At 38.1% G+C, this 20,370-nt stretch overlaps 1 protein-coding gene across 1 annotated transcript in view; it reads left to right on the top strand.

Moving 5' to 3' along the window:
• Positions 1–20,370, top strand: part of GPR137C (G protein-coupled receptor 137C) — an 88,400-nt gene that overhangs the window by 28,308 nt on the left and 39,722 nt on the right. Inside the window, exons 2-3 of the mRNA XM_009211547.4 lie at positions 17,823–17,866; positions 19,656–19,884. Coding sequence (XP_009209811.2) covers positions 17,823–17,866; positions 19,656–19,884 — 273 coding nt within the window. The remainder of the gene's footprint in view (positions 1–17,822; positions 17,867–19,655; positions 19,885–20,370) is intronic.

The raw sequence follows: 20,370 nt of genomic DNA, 5'->3' as shown, positions 1-20,370 counted from the left end.
TGAAAGAAAAAAAAATTTTTTTTTTTTTTGAGACGGAGTCTCACACTGTAGCCCAAGCTGGAGTTCAGTGACACGATCTCAGCTCACTGCAACCTTTGCCTCTGGGGCCCAAGCAATTCTCCTGCCTCAGCCTCCCAAGAAGCTGGGACTAGAGGTGTGCACCACCACACCCAGTTAATTTTTTTGTATTTTTAGTAGAGATGGGTTTTCACCATGTTGCCCTGGGTGGTCTCGAACTCCCGAGCTCAGGCGATCCACCCACCTCGGCCTCCCAAAGTGCTGGGATTACGGGCATGAGCCACTGCTCCTGGCCAATGAAAAAATTTTTTAAGCATTAGGGTATTAAGACCCTAAGAGAGATGCAAGAAGATATTGAATCCTAGAAACAAGAATAGGCTGCTGTAAATATATATATATATATATATATATTTTTAGTAGATACATCTACTAAATCTTTATATATATATTATTTATATTTATATAATAAATATTTATATTTATATATTAAATATAGACATATATATTTCTTAGTAGATAAAATATATACATATGTTTTTTAGTAGATAAAAGTTATTAGGCAGGCGTGGTGGCTCACACCTGTAATCTCAGCACTTTGGGAGGCTGAGACAGGTAGATCACCTGAGGTCAGGAGTTTGAGACCAGCCTGGCCAACATGGTGAAACCCCACTAAAAAGTACAAAATAATTAGCCAGGCGTGGTGGCAGGTGCCTGTAATCTCAGCTACTCAGGAGGCTGAAGCAGGAGAATTGCTTGAACCCGGGAGGCGGAGGTTGCAGTGAGCTGAGATTGTGCCACTGCACTCCAGCCTGGGCAACAGAGTGAGACTCCTTCTCAAAAAAAAAAAAAAAGTTCTTAACCATATGATAGGCATTGAAAGTGAACATCTGGCCAGGTGCAGTGGCTCATGCTTGTAATCCCAACACTTTGGGAGGCCGAGGCAGGCAGATCACCTGAGGTCAGGAGTTCAACACCAGGCTGGCCAACATGGTGAGACCCCTTCTCTACTAAAAATTTAAAAAATTAGCTGAGCGTAGTGGTGCACGCCTGTAATCCCAGCTACTTGGGAGACTGAGTCAGGAGAATTGCTTGAATCTAGGAGGTGGAGGTTGATCGCGTCACTGCACTCCAGCCTGGGCAACAGAGAGACTACGTCTCAATGAAAGAAAGAAAGAAAGAGAGTGAACATTGAGGAAAAGTGCATGTATTCAATTTATGGCTAAAGTAGCTAAATGGTTCATATTTTATACACAGGCAATATTAATGGTAAGCTTGGGAATGGTGCACTACTCTATAAGAACTTAAGCAATTGATATGGAAATTGGATTACTGCTTCTGTGAAAGTCATCTACTTAATTGGATATGTATGCCTAACTCTTCAGCATGGAAAAGAGATTATGTTTACCACAATTCATTTTTGCGTCAATTTCAAATTTTATATTAGATATGCTCTCCAGTAAAGTTTCTATTTTAGATCAACAAAAGGGGGAAAATTAAATTGACAAAAATAAATTCCATAGAAAAGCATCTGTTCTATAAGTGTTTCAGTACCTACTATCTTCAAAGCAACATGGTCTACATGTCATGGGTGAAAATAAACCATACAAGCTCCAGTGTAACCCTCTTGTCTTAGTCTGCTTAGTGTTCAGGCTCATGTAATAAAATACCATAAACTGGGTAGTTTATAAAAAACAGAAATTTATTTCTCAACATTCTGGAGGCTGGGAAGTTTCAGACCAAGGTGCCAGTAGATTTAGTGTCTGATAAGGACCCACTTTCTGGTTCATAGACAGTGCCTTCCCACTATGTCCTCACATGTTGTAAGAGGTGAGGAATCTATGGGATCTGTCTTATAAAGATACTAATCTCATTAATGAGGGCTGCATCCTCATGACCCAGCAGATCCCAAAGGCCCCCCTCCTGATACTAATCACATTGGGGGTTAGTATTTGAACATGAATTTGCAGGGAACATAAACATTTCATATCATTGTGTATTCCTCAAGTCTTGGGATACTTGTATTAATATTACATTAGGTGACAGTCACAAACAAAATATAATTGCAATACTCTCATCTTTCCTTTATTTGAAGAACTAAAGGAGATGTGTAAGTCTGCATTTTAAAATGGAAATATCTGGCCGGACATGGTGGCTTATGCCTGTAATCCCAGCACTTTGGGAGGCCAAGGCGGGCAGATCACCTGAGGTAAGGAGTTCAAGATCAGCCTGGCCAACATGGCGAAACCCAGTCTCTAATAAAAATACAAAAATTAGCTGGGTGTGGTGGCACGCACCTGTCATCCCAGCTACTTGGGAGGCTGAGGCAGGAGAATGGCTTGAACCTGGGAAGTGGATGTTGCGGTGAGCTGAGATCTTGGCAGTGTACTCCAGCCTGGGCAACAGACTGAGACTCTGTCTCCAAAAATAAATAATTAAAAATAATAAAATGAGAAAATCATTTCAAATCACTTGTATATGGTTTGAATATTACACAATAAAATTGAGTATGCTAGTAATATTATTTTAAATCTTCAATAATTCAAAAATCCTAAATATTTTCTAAATGAGGATCTGCTAGACTGTATATGGGATAAAAGTAGATTATATGATATAAAATATTTGATAGCCATTAACCCTTAAAATTCTTTATACTTTCATAGAATAATATTCTTTTATAAGTGGCCCATTTATCCTTTTTTTTTCTAGTATTAAGAAAGATCTGGAAAGATAAGGCGCATCTGACATAAATTGACATCAATAAGTCATTTAGATACATTATTTATCATTCTGAACTTCAAAAAATCTACATAAAGCCTCTGTTTATTGTTTCATAAATTATTTCGGTATCTTAACAAATGATATATAATTGCTTGATATTTTTTCGTATTACTAATTTTTTAACTCACGATCATGTCCTGTTAGCTATATTCTATAATATACTTGGAATCTATTAATAGCAGATAATTGTGTTTAAGCCTACTATAATCCAAATGTGATTTAAGCACCTGGTTATGCTTATATAACGCATTGGAACATGTTCTACAAATCTGGGATGGTAGCTGACCTTTATTTTTTTTTCTCATCCAGCTCAACTCTCTCTTTCACACCCATTGTCCCATGACCTGTAATTTTTATGGATTATCCCTTTCACCCTGTCCTGATTCTCTTCTTCACATGATCCTTTTAAATGCCTTCACTGAAATCTAGCTCTTCTCAGATGACATTTCATGTCCTTTGTGGGAAAAATGATCAGCCTATTTTATACTTCCCAATACTACTTACTAATGTTATACCATCGTCATCTCTGAAATCTGTGCCATCCGATTAGATCATCATTGGCTGTAATAATAACTTCTACCTTCCTGGGTGAATCAGCACTTTCTTCTTTCTTGCCTGGTCTCCTGTGATATATGATCTTCCTCAAAGCCCTTATTGATAACCCATCTAATGTCTCAATTCAGTGGTTTCTCTGAGCTCTAAAACCCTCCATTTCTATTTGAGCCACCCAGTAGCATGACCACACCTTGGACCAGCTCTTAAAAACTGAGCTATATTTCCTGACCTATGTCTTCTTTTTTCCCTTATATATATTGAGTTTATTCTTTTATCTGTTTTTTACCCTCATCCTGACTTTTAGTCACTGTATCTCTTCTGTTCTCCCCACTCCATTCTAGTATTCCTCATCCCTTGACTTTTTGCGGTGCCAAACCTGTTCATTCACCAGAGTGAATTCTTCCTCTACAATAGTTCCCACATTTTCTAGTTCTAAATTACTACATGAAAAAAATGCATCCTAGTTATTTGAACTTTTTGTAATGTGTCAACCTAAAATAACAGAGATTCTCCAAAGACAGTAAGTTTAGTCAGGAATGAGGAGAATGATTATGATCCAGGTTGTATGTGCTAAGCTGGATCATGGGCATATTTAGGGAGACCGAGGCAAGGGGAAATTTTTAAAGGCAAAATTCAAAAGGTTCCATAGTTGTTTTGAAATGGTTACCCCTCCCCGCGAGGATTAATAAAAGAGTGATGTCATTCCAAGGCTGAACAGGCAGTTGCTGGATAGATGTCCTCACAGAAGTATTCTTTGTGCAAGGTTACGGTGACATTTATGCAAGGTCGTGTTCTTCAGAGAATCTTTGTAATCATTTTTATTACAGAAATGTGCAAAAGACTCCTCCTTTTTGACCTCCTGACTCTCTTTTGTTAAGATTTGGCATAAGTGATTCCACTTTGATTCTGACAACTTTGACAGGATCTCCCTCTGTTGCCCGGGCTGGAGTGCAATAGCATGATCATAACTCACTGCAGCCTCAAACTCCTGGGCTGAAACAATCCTCTGCCTCAGCCTCCCAAATAGCTAGGACTATAGGTGTGGTTGTAGTCCTGATTGATTGATTGCAGAGACAGAGCCTTGCTATGCTGACCAGGTTGGTGTCAAACTACTGGCCCCAAACAGTCCTTTTACCTCAGCCTTCCAAAGTGCTGGGATTTCAGGCATGAGCCACTGGACCTGGCCCATTATTTTTTCCTATTAGATTGTTTTCATTTTAAAATCAGAAAACCTTGCTAACTATATCCACTATCAACTGCTTAACTTTAACTGGACCTTGCTGTTTCTCAATATATTCTTTTATAACCTTTCTATTCATATATTCCAAATGTTTTTCATATTCCTGTGCTTAAATCTAACATCTTTTACAAGAAGTGACCTTGCCTCCTACTTTCCTAGAAAAAAATAGAATCCATCTGCCAATTCTCTCATCCTTCTTCTCTATATCAAAATATCAGAATCCATACTATATCCACATTTTTTTATTTTAACAAAGAGCTAGTTTGTAAATTATTTTAAATTTTCTATGTAGACCTCCAGGTTTTTCTTTAATTTTCTTTTCTTCCCTCTTGACTCAATAGTGTCTTCCTTTTCAGGACTAACATGCCTCTTCTGTCTAGAGCCTTCCTGACAATTAAACTAACTCACTCTCTGTTGCTTCTCTCACTCTCTCTCTCTCATTTTCTCTCCACTCTCCATCTTCTTCTTCTCCCTCTATTTAGTCAATTTCTGACCAACAGATTGCTAAATCTTCAACCATGAAGAGTCTTTTACCCTACTTTAAATTTAACAGATTAGACTGCTATTGTTTTATGTACATATACTGACAGAAAACACAAGACCGAGACCAGGTGCGGTGGCTTACGCCTGTAATCCCAGCACTTTGGGAGGCCAAGGTGGGTAGATCAGTTGAGGTCAGGAGTTAGAGACCAACCTGGCCAACATGTTGAAACCCTGTCTCTACTAAAAAACACAAAAATTAGCCGGGCATGGTGGCAAGCACCTGCAGTCCCAGCTACTTGGGAGGCTACGGCACGAGAATCACTTGAACCCAGGAGGTGGAGGTTGCAGTGAGCTGAGATCACACCCCTGCACTCCAACCTGGGCGATAGAGGGAGACTCAGTCTCAAAAAAAAAAAAAAGAAAAGAAAAGAAAAGAAAACACAAGACCCACAAGTTAGAGTAAAAGACCATTTATCACTCATGGCTAAAGCAGCAACAAAAGCAATGTCTTTTTGCTGTGAGTCTCAAAGCCCCCAAATTCATAGGGCAGCACTATGAGAGGATGTTACCTGCACATTCAGTGGGGAATGCTACAGGAGAGAAAACCCTGAAATAAAAAAAGAGAGACAGAGATAGACATTTATTCTGGAGTGTAAGCAAATCTTCACCAGGGAGAGAGAGGGAGACTTTACTATCCTGGAATGTCCTCAGGGAGTGCAATGTTCTCTACCTTTATTATACCAGTCAGGAATATTCCTTCTGACCTTAAAGTAAACACTATCTCTTGCATTCAAGGATGTTTGTCATGCAATCCCCTTTGCTCAGAAGATACAGACCATGCAAAAACATGAGACATTCATAGAGAATTCTCTTCCAACACAGATTTTTCCAGGTTTCTCTTAGCTTCAGATATCTCTCAGTCTATACTCACTGCTTCTGTTGTCTTGCTTCCTATCAACTCCTTGCACTTCTGCTCTGTCAATCTGAAAATTATTCTTTGCAAGGTACCAGTGACATACCAGTCACTCAATTAAATGGTATTTTCTTAATCATTTCTGACATTTTGCAGAATTTAGCAATGGCTCTACTTTCTTCCTTTTAACTCTAAACTACTCTGCTGTTTTCTATGACTAGTCTGATTCTTACGTTTCTCTCCTCTGCCCATCCCCCTTTTCTTTACTCTGTGCTTTCTAATTCTGACTATTAAATGTGAACATATCACAAGTTGACTCTCATTCTACACTTGTTCACACCTCAAGTGTATTCTACTGAGTTTCAGCTGTCATCTCTATAGGTGACTGTAATTTCCTTCTTACATTCCAAAACTCACCTATTATCTTTTATTTCGCCTAGATGTAATAAATTTTAAATGTAACAATACATTTCATGACCTGGCTTTTAAGTTTTTTTTCAGTGGGGCCCTCATTCTATCAATTGTTTAGATTCAAAACCTGAAAATGTAGTTTAGTCAGCTCAGTCAAGTTCAACAGTCTTTTAACTGGAATTCTTTGCCCCACTGTAATGCATTTTATACACTGTCACTTAAGAAATCATTCAAACATAGAATCATATTACAGAGTTTATAGCCAGCCTAATTCTTCAGCATTTTATACAAAGCCTCCATGATTTGATGACTGCTTGCCTCCAGCTTCAACTTCTGCTGTTTCCCACACTATCCCACACACCACCACCATATGAAAGTACTTTCTTTAACCTTAATTCACTGCTAATTTATTCAAATACTTTCTGAAAACCTATTGTGAACCAGGCATTACGGTAGGCACTAGGGCTATGTATCTGAGTAAATTATGGTCTTTCTTAAGAGAGAAATAAATATGTAAATAAATGCTGTAGAGTATGATTAATAATGCAAGAATAAAAAGAGTTTTCTCTCTCGCTGAGACCCTTCACCTAACAATATAAAGAATGACATTCTCGTAATGTCTGGAAGGATGAGTTGGAATTTGTTATCTGGCCATAAAGCATAGTCTAAGCAAAGTAAAAAATATGTACAAAGGCACAGAGATATAAAATTGAACCACTTATTTGAAGAGTTGTAAATAATTCAGAATGACCAGGTCAGGTGCCGTGGCTCATGCCCATAATCCCAGCACTTTGGGAGGCTGAGGCAGGTGGATCGTTTGAGGTCAGGAGCTCGAGACCAGCCTGGCCAACATGGTGAAACCCTGTTTCTACTAAAAATACAAAAATTCACTGGGCATGGTGGCACACGCCTGTAATCCCAGCTACTCGAGAGGCTGAGGCAGGAGAATCGCTTGAACCATGGAGGTGGATGTTGCAGTGAGCCGAGATCATGCCAGTGCAGTCCAGCCTGGGTGACAGAGTGAGACTCCTTCAATAAAATGTAAAACATAATAATAATTCAGAATGACAAAACTGTACGTTTGAAATTGGGGCTAAAAGGATACAAGGATGGGAAGGTGGAGCTAGACAATAAAAGACCTTTTATGTATTAAAGGAGTGTGGACTTTTTTCTGGAATAGTGTGATCAGATGTACTTTTTTAAAAGAAGTTCCTCCATCATAATAATTTATTCAGGTAAGAATCATTGGTAGATATTACGAACTAGTCAAGGAAATTTGAAGAATAAAAGATATTTACATAGTCTCTAAATATTGCTCTATGTGATACTCTTTAAATACAATGGGAAAACAGTAACTAAATGGTGGGAAAACACTATAAATACCACTTTAACCAATTTATTAAAGTTTTTTGTTGTGTTTTGTTTCTGAGACAGAATTTTGTTCTTGTTGCCCAGACTGGAGAGCAATGGTGCAATCTCGGCTCACTGCACCCTCTGCTTCCCGAGTTCAAGCAATTCTCCGGCCTCAGCCTCCCGAGTAGCTGGGACTAAAGGTGCGCACCACAACTCCCGGCTACTTTTTTTAATTTAATAGAGACAGGGTTTCGCCATGTTGGCCAGGCTGGTCTCGAACTTCTGACCTCAGGTGATCCACCTGCCTCAGCCTCCCAGAGTGCTGGGATTACAGGCATGAGCCACCACTCCTGGCCCAACTGATTAAAGTTCACAGTAATGGGACAAATCAGCATCATGAACCTCCTGATATAATGCATTGAAGAGAATGCAACATCATCACTTATGTGGTAATCCTACCAAAATGCATATCCAAAATCTAATAATAAAGAAACACTATAAGACCACTGGTCTCTATATTCTTCAAAATTGTGAATATCATTAAAGACAAAGGAAAAAAGTGAAGATTAAAAGAGACTAAATACACATAAAATCTGTACATAATGCATAATCCTGGATTTTTTTTCATAAAGGACTTCATTGGAATGATTGGAAAAATATGAATAAGGTATGAAAATTACATGATGGTATACACATACAGTTTTATGATTTTTGTAATTATACTGTCGTTACATAGGAGAATTTTCATCTTTAAAGAAGTATACACTGAAGTACTTAGGGCAAAGGAGTGTTGTACAACTTGCTCTCAAATGATTTTTTGAAAATCATACAGAACATTGATGTTCATAGCAGCAGCTTTCACAATAGCCAAAAGGTAGAGGCTACCTAAGTGTCCATTGATGGATGAATGGATAAACAAAATATGGTATATACATGCAATGGAATATTATTCAGCCTTAGAAAGAAGGACATTCTGACACATGCTGCAGTTTAAATAAACCTTGAAGAGATTATGTTAAATGAAAGTCACAAAAGGACAAATATTGTATGAATCTACTTATATGAGGTACATATAGTAGTCAAATTCATAAGGACAGAAAGTAGAGAGATGGTTGCCGGATCCTGGAGGAGGAGGGAATGGGCCGTTACTGCTTAATGAATGGGTATAGAGTTTCAGTTTGGGAAGATGAAAAGGCTTGGGAGATGGATAAAGGTGATGGTTGCACAACAATGTGAATGTACTTAATGCCAGTGAACCATACACTAAAAAATAGTTAAATTTTATGTTCTATCTATATTACCACAATTTTTAAAATTTAAATAAATCATGTATGGAGGGGGAGTTTTAAAAAGTGGTCAAATGAACAGTTATCATCTGAAGAGGTGGATGGAATTAAGAATGAAAGTAGAGGAATCAATTAAAAGGCTGTTGTAATAATCCGCTGTGATAGTGGAGATGGCAAAAGTGGATGCATCTGAGACTTAATATAAGTGGTACAGTTTAGAGATGAATCATATACTATTTTCGACTCCTTCGTTACATTCAGCATCTGGTAGATGGTAGTGCTGTTACCAAAACACAGTCAGGCACTACATAACATTTCAGTAAATAACTCACCCCACATAGAACAGTGGTCCCTTAAGATTATAATGAAGTTGAAATATTCCTATAACCTAGTGACGTAGCCATTTTAACATCATAGCCATTGTAACGTCATAGCACAGTGCATTACTCACATGTTTATGGTGATGCTAGTATAAACAAAGCTGTGCTGCCAGTGGTATAAAAGTGTACCACATACAATTATGTACAGTATATAATACTGGATAATAAATGATTGTGTTACTGGTTGATGTATTTACTATTATTTTAGAATTCCTTTCTACTTATTAAAAAAAAAGTTTACTGTAGAAAAGTCTCACATAGGTCCTTCAGGAAGTATTCCAGAAGAAGGCATTGTTATCAATGGAGATGTCAGCTCCATGCATGTTATTGCATCTAAACACCTTCCAGTGACACAAGATGTGGAGTTAGAAGACAGTGATATGGATGATCCTGACCCTAAGGCCTAAGCTAATGGCGGTGTTTATGTCTTAGCCTTTAAGAAAAAAAGTTCAAAAAGTAAAAAATGAAAACATTTTACAATAGGAAAAAAAAGCTTATTGAATAAGGATATGAAGAAAGAAAATATTTTTGTACAACTGTATGATGTAGTTCTGTTTTAAGCCAAGGGTTAGTACAAGAGTCAAAAAGTTAAAAAGTATATAAATTTAAAAAGTTATAGTAAGCTGAGGTTAATTTATTGTTCATTTTAGAAATAAAATTAGTGTAGCCTAAATGTACAATGTTTATAAAGTCTACAGTAGTGTACAGTTATGTCCTAGGCCTACACATTCACTCACCACTCACTCACTGACACCCAGAGCAACATCCAGCCCTGTAAGCTGCATTCATATTAAGTGCCCTATACAAGTGCACCATTTTTTGTATTTTATAACATGCTTTTACTGTATGTTTTCTATGTTTAGATACACAAATACCATCGTGTTATACTTGTACATAGCATTTGGTACAGCAGTAACATGCTATACAGGTTTGTAACCTAGGAGCATAGGCTGTATACCATATGACCTAGGTATGTAGTAAGCTATATCATCTAGATTTGTATAAGTGTACTCTGTAATGTTCACACACTGACAGATTGTGCTTTTTTGTTGTTGTTCTTAATTATACTTCAAGTTCTAGGATACATGTGCACAATGTGCATGTTTGTTACGTAGGTATACATGTGTCATGTTGGTTTGCTCTACCCATCAACTCGACATTTACATTAGATATGCTATCCTCCCCAGCCCCCACCCTCCTATAGACCCCGGTGTGTGATGTTCCCTGCCCTGTGTCCATGTATTCTCATTGTTCAACTCCCACCTATAAATCAGAACATGTGGTATTTGGTTTTTGGTCCTTGTGATAGTCTGCTGAGAATGATGTTTTCCAACTTCACCCATGTCTCCGCAAAGGACATGAACTCATTCTTTTTTATCACTGTATAGTATTCCATGGTGTATATGTGCCACATTTTCTTAATCCAGTCTATCATTGATGGACATTTGGGTTGGTTCCAAGTCTTTACTATTGTGAATAGTGCCGCAATAAACATACGTGTGCATGTGTCTTTATAGTAGCACGGTTTGTAATCCTTTGGGTATATACCCAGTAATGGGATCACTGGGTCAAGTAGTATTTCTAGTTCTAGATCCTTGAGGAATTGCCACACTGTCTTCCACAATGGTTGAACTAATTTACACTCCCACCAACAGGTTAAAAGCGTTCCTATTTCTCCTCATCCTCTCCAGCATCTGTTATTTCCTGACTTTTTAATGATTGCCATTCTAACTGGCATGAGATGGTATCTCATTGTGGTTTTGATTTGCATTTCTCTAATGAGCAGCGATGATGAGCATTTTTTCATGTGTATGTTGGCTGCACACATGTCGTCTTTTGAGAAGTGTCTGTTCATATCCTTTGCCCACTTTTTGATGAGGTTGTTTGTTTTTTTCTTGTAAATTTAAGTTCTTCGTAGATTCTGGATATTCACCCTTTGTCAGATGGGTAGATTACAAAAATTTTCTCTTATTCTGTATGTTGCCTGTTCACCCTGGTGGTAGCTTCTTTTGCTATGCAGAAGCTCTTTACTTTAATTGGATTCCATTTGTCTATTTTGGCTTTTGTTGCCATTGCTTTTGGTGTTTTAGTCATGAAGTCTTTGCCCACGCTTATGTCCTGAATGGTATTGCCTAGGTTTTCTTCTTGGGTTTTTATGGCTTTAGGTCTTACATTTAAGTCTTTAATTCATCCTGAATTAATTTTTGTATAAGGTGTAAGGAAAGGATCCAGTTTTGGCTTTCTACATATAGCTAGCCAGTTTTCCCAGCACCATTTATTAAATAGGCAGTCCTTTTCCCATTGCTTGTTTTTGTCAGGTTTGTCAAAGGTCAGATGGTTGTAGATGTGGGGTGTTATTTCTGAGGCATCTGTTCTGTTCTATTGGTCTATATATCTGTTTTGGTACCAGTACCATGCTGTTTTGGTTACTGTAGCCTTATAGTATAGTTTGAAGTTGGGTAGCATGATGCCTCCAGCTTTGTTCTTTTTGCTGTTTGTCTTGGCTATGCAGGCTCTTTTTTGGTTCCATATGAACTTTAAAGTATTTTTTCCAATTCTGTGAAGAAAGTCATTGGTAGCTTGGTGGGGATGGCACTGAATCTATAAATTATCTTGGGCAGTATGGCCATTTTGACAATATTGATTCTTTCTATCCATGAGCATGGAATGTTCTTCCATTTGTTTGTGTCCTCTTTTATTTGTGGAGCAGTGGTTTGTAGTTCTCCTTGAAAAGGTCCTTCACATCCCTTGTAACTTGGATTCCTAGGTATTTTATTCTCTTTATAGCAATTGTGAATGGGAGTTCACTCATGATTCGCCTCTCTGTTTGTTATTGGTGTATAGGAATGCTTGTGATTTTTGCACATTGATTTTTGTATCCTGAGACTTTGCTGAAGTTGCTTATCAGCTTAAGGAGATTTTGGGCTGAGACGATGGGGTTTTCTAAGTATACAATCATGTCATCTGCAAACAGGGACAATTTGACCTCCTCTTTTCGTAATTGAATACCCTTTGTTTCTTTCTCTTGCCTGATTGCCATGGCCAGAATTTCCAACACTATGTTGAATAGGAGTGGTGAGAGAGAGCATCCTTGTCTTGTGCCAGTTTTCAAAGGGAGTGCTTCCAGTTTTTGCCCATTCAGTATGATACTGGCTGTGGGTTTGTCATAAATAGCTCTTACTATTTTGAGATACGTTGCATCAATACCTAGTATATTCAGAGTTTTTAGCATGAAGGGCTGTTGAGTTTTGTTGAAGGCCTTTTCTGCATCTATTGAGATAATCATGTGGTTTTTGTCATTGGTTCTGTTTATGTGATGGATTATGTTTATTGATTTGATATGTTGAACCAGCCGTGCATCCCAGGGATGAAGCCAAGTTGATTGTGGTGGATAAACTTTTTGATGTGCTGCTGGATTCGGTTTGCCAGTATTTTATTGAGGATTTTCACATAGGCATATTCGTCTAAAATTTTCCTTTTTTGTTGTGTCTCTGCCAGGCTTTTGTGTCAGGATGATGCTGGCCTCATAAAATGAGTTAGGGAGGAGTCCCTCTTTTTCTGTTGATTGGAATAGTTTTAGAATGAATGGTACCAGCTCCTGTTTGTACCGCTGGTAGAATTGGGCTGTGAATCCATCTGGTCCTGGATGTTTTTTGGTTAATAGGCTATTAATTATTGCCTCAGAACCTGTTATTGATCTATTCAGAGATTCAACTTCTTCCTGGTTTAGTCTTGGGAGGGTGTATGTGTCCAGGAATTTATCCATTTCTTCTGGATTTTCTAGTTTATTTGTGTAGAGGTGTTTATAGTATTCTCTGGTGGTAGTTTGCAATTCTGTGGGATTGGTGATGATATCCCCTTTATCATTTTTTATTGTGTCTATTTGATTCTTCTCTCTTTTCTTCTTTATTAGTCTTGCTAGCGGTCTATTTTGTTGATCTTTCAAAAAACCAGCTCCTGGATTCATTGAGTTTTTGAAGAATTTTTTATATCTCTCCCTCTTTCAGTTCTGCTCTGATCTTAGTTATCTCTTGCCTTTTGCTAGCTTTTGAATTTGTTTGCTCTTGCTTCTCTAGTTCTTTTAATTGTGATGTTAGGGTATCAATTTTAGATCTTTCCTGCTTTCTCTTATGGCATTTAGTGCTATAAATTTCCCTCTACACACTGCCTTAAATGTGTCCCAGAGGTTCTGGTATGATGTGTCTTTGTTCTCATTGGTTTCAAAGAACATCTTTATTTCTGCCTTCATTTCGTTATGTACCCAGTAGTCATTCAGGAACAGGTTGTTCAGTTTCCATGTAGTTGTGCGGTTTTTAGTGAGTTTCTTAATCCTGAGTTCTAATTTGATTGCACTGTGGTCTGAGAGACAGTTTGTTGTGATTTCTGTTATTTTACATTTGTTCAGGAGTGTTTCACTTCCAATTATGTGGTCAATTTTAGAATAAGGGCAATGTGGTGCTGAGAAAAAGGTCTATTCTGTTGATTTGGGGTGGAGAGTTCTGTAGCTGTCTATTAGGTCTGCTTGGTGCAGAGCTGAGTTCAAGTCCTGGATATCCTTGTTAACCTTCTGTCTCATTGATCTAGCTAATATTGACATTGACAGTGGGGTGTTAAAGTCTCCCATTATTGGGAGTCTAAGTCTCTTTGTAGGTCTGTAAGGACTGACTTTATGAGTCTGGGTGCTCCTGTATTGGGTGTATTTAGGATAGTTAGCTCTTCTTGTTGATTTGATCCCTTTACCATTCAGTAATGACCTTCTTTGTCTCTTTTGTTCTTTGTTGGTTTAAAGTCTGTTTTATCAGAAAACAACTGCTGCTTTTTTTTGCTTTCCATTTGTTTGGTAGATCTTCCTCCATCCCTTTATTTTGAGCCTATGTGTGTCTGTGCACATGAGATGGGTCTCCTGAATGCAGCACACCAATGGCTCTTGACTCTTTATCCAATTTGCCAGTCTGTGTCTTTTAACTGGGGACATTTAACCCATTTACATTTAAGGTTAATATTGTTATGTGTGAATTTGGTCCTGTCACTATGATGTTAGCTGGTTATTTTGCCCATTAATTGGTGCAGTTTCTTCATAGCATCATTGGTCTTTATAATTTGGCATGTTTTTGCAGTGGCTGGTACTGGTTGTTTCTTTCCATGTTTAGTGCTTCCTTCAGGAGCTCTTGTAAGGTAGGCCTGGTGGTGACAAAATCTCTCAGCATTTGCTTGTCTGTAAAGGATTTTATTTCTCCTTCACTTATGAAGCTTAGTTTGGCTGGATATGAAATTCTAGGTTGAAAATTCTTTTATTTAAGACTATTGAATATTGGCCCCCACTCTCTTCTTGTTTGTAGGGTTTCTGCCAAGAGATCTGCTGTTAGTCTGATGGGCTTCCCTTTGTGGGTAACCCGACCTTTCTCTCTGGCTGCCCTTAACATTTTTTCCTTCATTTCAACCTTGGTAAATCTGACAGTTACGTGTCTTGGGGTTGCTCTTCTCGAGGAGTATCTTTGTGGTGTTCTCTGTATTTCCTGAATTTGAATGTTGGCCTGCCTTGCTAGGTTGGGGGAAGTTCTCCTGGATAATATCCTGAAGAGTGTTTTCTAACTTGGTTCCATTCTCCCTGTCACTTTCAGGTACACCAGTCAAACGTAGATTTGGTGTTTTCACATTGGCCCATATTTCTTGGAGGCTTTGTTCATTTCTTTTTACTCTTTTTTCTTAATCTTGTCTTCTTGCTCTATTTTATTAATTTATCTTAAATCACTGATATCCTTTCTTCCACTTGATTGAATCGGCTACTGAAGCTTGTGCATGCATCATGAAGTGCTTGTGCTGTGGTTTTCAGCTGTATCAGGTCATTTAAGGTCTTCTCTACACTGTTTATTCTAGTTAGCCATTCGTCTAACCTTTTTTCAAGGTTTTTTGCTTCCTTGCATTGGGTTAGAACATGCCTCTTTAGCTCGGAGAAGTTTATTATTACCGATCTTCTGAAGCCTACTCTGTCAACTCATCAAACTCATTCTCTGTCCGGTGTTGTTCCATTGCTGGCGAGGATCTGCTATCCTTTGGAAGAGAAGAGGCACTCTGGTTTTTGGAATTTTCAGCTTTTGTGTTCTGGTTTCTCCCCATTTTTGTGGTTTCATTTACCTTTGGTCTTTGATATTGGTGACCTACAGATGTGATTTTGGTGTGGATATCCTTTTTGTTGATGTTGATGCTATTCCTTTCTGTTTGTTAGTTTTCCTTCTAACAGTCAGGCCTCTCAGCTGCAGGTCTGTTGGAGTTTGCTGGAGGTCCACTCCAGACCCTGTTTGCCTGAGTATCACCAGCAGAGGCTGCAGAACAGCAAATGTTGCAGAACAGCAAATATTTCTGCCAGAACCTTCCTCTGGATGCTTCATCCCAGAGGGGCACCTGCCTGTATGAGGTGTGTGTCGGCCCCTACTGGGAGGTGTCTCCCAGTCAGGCTACACAGGGTCAGGGACCCACTTGAGGAGACAGTCTGTTTGTTCTCAGAGCTCGAACTCTGTGCTAGGAGAACCACTGCTCTCTTCCAAGCTGTCAGAGAGGGACGTTTAAGTCTGCAGAAGTTGTCTGCTGCCTTTTGTTCAGCTGTGCCCTGCCCACAGAGGTGACCTCTAGAGAGGCGGTAGGCCTTGCTGAGCTACGGTGGGCTCCGCCTAGTTCAAGCTTCCCAGCTGCTTTGTTTACCTATTTAAGCCTCAGTAATGGTGGATGCCCCTCCCCCACCAGGCTGCAACATTGCAGGTTGATCTCAGACTGCTGTGCTAGCATTGAGCAAGGCTCTGTGGGTATGGGACCCACTGAGCGAGGTACAGGAGGGAATCTCCTGGTCTGCCAGTTGCTAAGACCATGGGAAAAGCACAGTTTTTGGACGAGAGTGTACCATTCCTCCAGGTACAGTCTGTCACGGCTTCCCTTGCCTAGGAAAGGGAAATCCCCCAACCCCTTGCGCTTCCCGGATGAGGCAACACTAGCCCTGCTTCAGTTCGCCCTCCATGGGCTGCACCCACTGTACAACCAGTCCCAATGAGAGGAACCAGGTACCTCAGTTGGAAATGCAAAAATCACCTATCTTCTGCGTCGATCTTGCTAGAAGCTGCACACTGGAGCTGTTCCTATTGGCCATCTTGAAAGGGACCCCTCATATCTCCAAATGGTGCATTTGTAACAATGCATTTCTCAGAGCATATCTCTGTCATTAAGCGACACATGGCTGTACAGTAGGTAGGGGTAGATGCACAGGTGTCTGTCTTTGCCTGATGATTCACCTGCCTCACACCAATTTACTCTTCGTAAGTTGGCTCAGATATGAGAAGTCCTCCCTGATGCTCCAGACAGTTTTTCCCCTTACCTCATACACTTTCTTGGAGCAAATTAGTATTTTTCTCTTTATAGATTTAGTGATAGCATATTTTGCATTTATATCACAATGTATCAGAATAGATGGTTTATCTGCTCTTCCATACTCTGAGCTCCTAGAGAGCAGAAACCGTGGTCATGTTTATGAATCCATGGCATCTTTCAGAGTGTGATATATAATAGGCACTTGGTAAATGTTTGAATGAAATCAGTACGTTACCATGTACCTCCACTATTTTTCTTCATAATATACTTTCTTCTTTCTTTCCAGGTCCCCAAAGTTTTATTTTGTAGTTCATCTGTAGTAGCCTGTACATTAATGTCAGATTAGTGAAATTCCGTATTTTGGAATAACTATATAAAAACCTTCAATATCTTCCCATTATCTAAAGAATAATTTAAAGTTTACCAGTAAGGACTTGAGACCCTTAGTACTATGTTCTCAGAATATACCATGTTTATTTCAAATTTTGTTTACCTACCTGCCTAACTTTATTCAACAAGTATCTGAGTACCTGCTTTTTGTAAGGCTTTGTAAAAGAAGAAAGTTTACTAAATATGATATATGCTCATTATCTCTGTGTTCACTTTTGGTACCTCATCTCACTTTACTAATTCATTTCATTACTGAAGAAAATAGTCTTTGGAGAACACTCAGCCATATTCATATTTAAGCAAGAAGTTCCATTTTAGAATAAAACATGACTAATGAAGTTTAGGATAGGTGGCAAGCCATTCAGCACAATGTCTGCCTCATAATAAAACTTCAGTAAATGTTTAAACTGAATTAATTCTGTTTAAATCTTTAAAGATAGAAATGTAAGTTTATGTTGATAACAAAGAAAGTTATTGATTTATTGTTTTAAGCCTTTGGAAAACTGTCTTTTAATTTATGGTAGTTCAGCTGTTAACATTTGAACTTTGCTTGCTGTATGTTGTTTATAGTTGTAGCACTTTAAAACACAAAATCAGAACATATTTAAGAATTCTATATTATATGTTTTCAAAATTTTCTTTTTATATTCTCTTTATAGGTTATATGTAAAGTCAGATGTGCCACTGAACTTGACAGACACAAGTAAGTTTTATGAGTATCTAAATTTCTATCTAAAAGATCTAAAGCATTAATTCATTAATAATAAGGCTTAGTAGCTAAAAGATCTAATTTTTTTTTATAGCAGACTTCTCGTGGTAGAAGGGGAGTGGTTGTTGAAGGCACCTTCACGGTTTTATAGAAAACCAAGTTGTTAGATTTGTTCAAAGGAAGTAAATTGGGTAGCCCAAATTTCTCTCCCTTCAGCCATACAGCTGACTCAGTTTTTGTTTGTTTGCTGCTCTGTCCCTGCCCTGCTTCAAATATTAGATCTAACTGCATAACTTTTGCCAAAGTTAGATTATGCTATTTGAAGTGAGAATGTTCCATGAAATAAGTAATATTTCAGTACTGATCAATCTCAAAAGCAAAAGTGCTAAGCTGTGGAGTCAGGAGATTGGGGTTTCCAACCCAATTTTCCCACTAACATGCTTACTCTGCAACTCACGTACCCTCTCTGTGCTTTGGTTTTCTAAACTACTCTAATTATCTGGATATATAGGTAATTCCAAGATCGTTTTTGGGTTTCAAACTATGTAATTACTGTTTTCGTTATTTAATCTGGAAGAACTTTAAAATACAACCTTTTAAAACGAAAATCTTTTTGCTTTACATGTACGCTAAGCAGTTTAGTTTGCTTGTTACAGATTGCACATTACCTTCAATTTACCTCATTTAAACCATTTCCAAAGGCAGCTACTTCATGATTTCCACTATTGAAATGACCCAATATATCAGGAAGCCAGATAAATTTCAGCATCATATGTATTTAATTTGGGAGTATAAATGTGTTTGAACTGGGATTACATTCATACAGATAGTTGTTACTGCCACTTGATACAGATAGCAGCCTTAACTGAAGAGTTCTTATGAGGTAGCCTAAATTTTCTTAGGGGGAGGAGATTAAGGATTTTATGTGCAGAGTTGCTCTTTATGCACAGTAAATATGCAACTTTATAAGAACATGAGGTATTAATGAGTGCTTGAAACTCTACGTATACTGTCCCTATGTTCTTCTTTAGTCAAGTTTGAAAGCATTGTTTGCTATAATCAGACCATTCATAAGGAATGTTGTTTAAAACATGCTTTAACCCTTAAAATTTTTTTCCTTTTTTTTTTTTTTAAATTGATACAGTCTCGCACTCTCACCCAGGCCGGAGTGCAATAGCGCTATCTTGGCTCACTGCAACCTCCACCTCCTGGGTTCAAGTGATTCTCGTGCCTCAGCCTCCTGAATAGCTGGCACTACAGGTGTGCGCCACCACACCGGCTAATTTTTGTATTTTTAGTAGAGATGCAGTTTCACCATGTTAGCCAGGCTGGTCTCAAACTCCTGGCCTCAAGTGATCTGCCTGCCTCGGCCTCCCAAAGTTCTGAGATTACAGGCGTGAGCCGCCATGCCTGGCCTAACTCTTAAAATTAAAATTAGGTAATCAATATAAATTTAGGTACAATATATTAATTTTCAGGCACATTATAAAAGCCTGATAACTCTTGGATTGGAAAGGTTAATGAAAATATGCTTAATAGTTATAAAAATGAAAAATTTGGGATTACTTGAAATAGTGTTAAAATTGTCCTGTCTTAGTCCTGGTAGAGACAACTGAGTTCAGCTCAACCTGAGATTATTTCTGAATAAATGCTTAAAAATCTATGCCATTCATAAACATTTCAAACTGAAGGAATTCTTGCACCTAACATAACAAACTAATTCAGAATTAAATTTAATTTCTTGTTAGTTATATGACCATCTAATACACTTTTTTTCTTTCAGAGTTCTACTGCATTTCGGCTTTATAATGGCGAGCCTGCTCTTTTTAGTGGTGAACTTGACTTGTGCAATGCTAGTTCATGGAGATGTCCCAGAAAATCAGTTGAAATGGACTGTGTTTGTTCGAGCATTAATTAATGATAGCCTGTTTATTCTTTGTGCCATCTCTTTAGTTAGTTACATATGCAAAATTACAAAAATGTCATCAGCAAATGTCTACCTCGAATCAAAGGTAGGTATATTTCTTAAATTGGCACTTGAAAATCTAATTTCAAATTCTGAGCCTACTAATCATATATTAATGGAAAGTTTATATTGCTATTTTATTTTATTTTATTTGAGACAGAGTCTTGCCGTATTAATCAGGCTAGAGTGCAGTGGCTCTTCACAGATGTAGTCATTGTGCAGTGCAGCCTTGAGCTTTGGGGCTCAAGTGATCCTCTGCCTCAACCTCCCAAGTAGCTGGGACTACAGACATTGTTTTTTTTTTTTTTTAATATCCTGAATAACAGTTACACTTTGAGCATGAAAGAATAATCACTAGAAATTAAAAGTTATTCAATATTTGGTCCTTACTAAACAATGGTTTAAAGAAAAGAAGAAAGAATATACTAAACATATTGTATTTTCTGTGATTCTGCATTGGAGGCTAATCACATGAAAGAAATCAGAATATATATGAACGGATCAAAAATAGTCTATAATATAAAGCCACACT

Source organism: Papio anubis, chromosome 7, assembly GCF_008728515.1.
Source record: "Papio anubis isolate 15944 chromosome 7, Panubis1.0, whole genome shotgun sequence".
Taxonomy (NCBI): Eukaryota; Metazoa; Chordata; class Mammalia; order Primates; family Cercopithecidae; genus Papio; species Papio anubis.
This window is presented reverse-complemented; position numbering and strand designations above follow the sequence as displayed.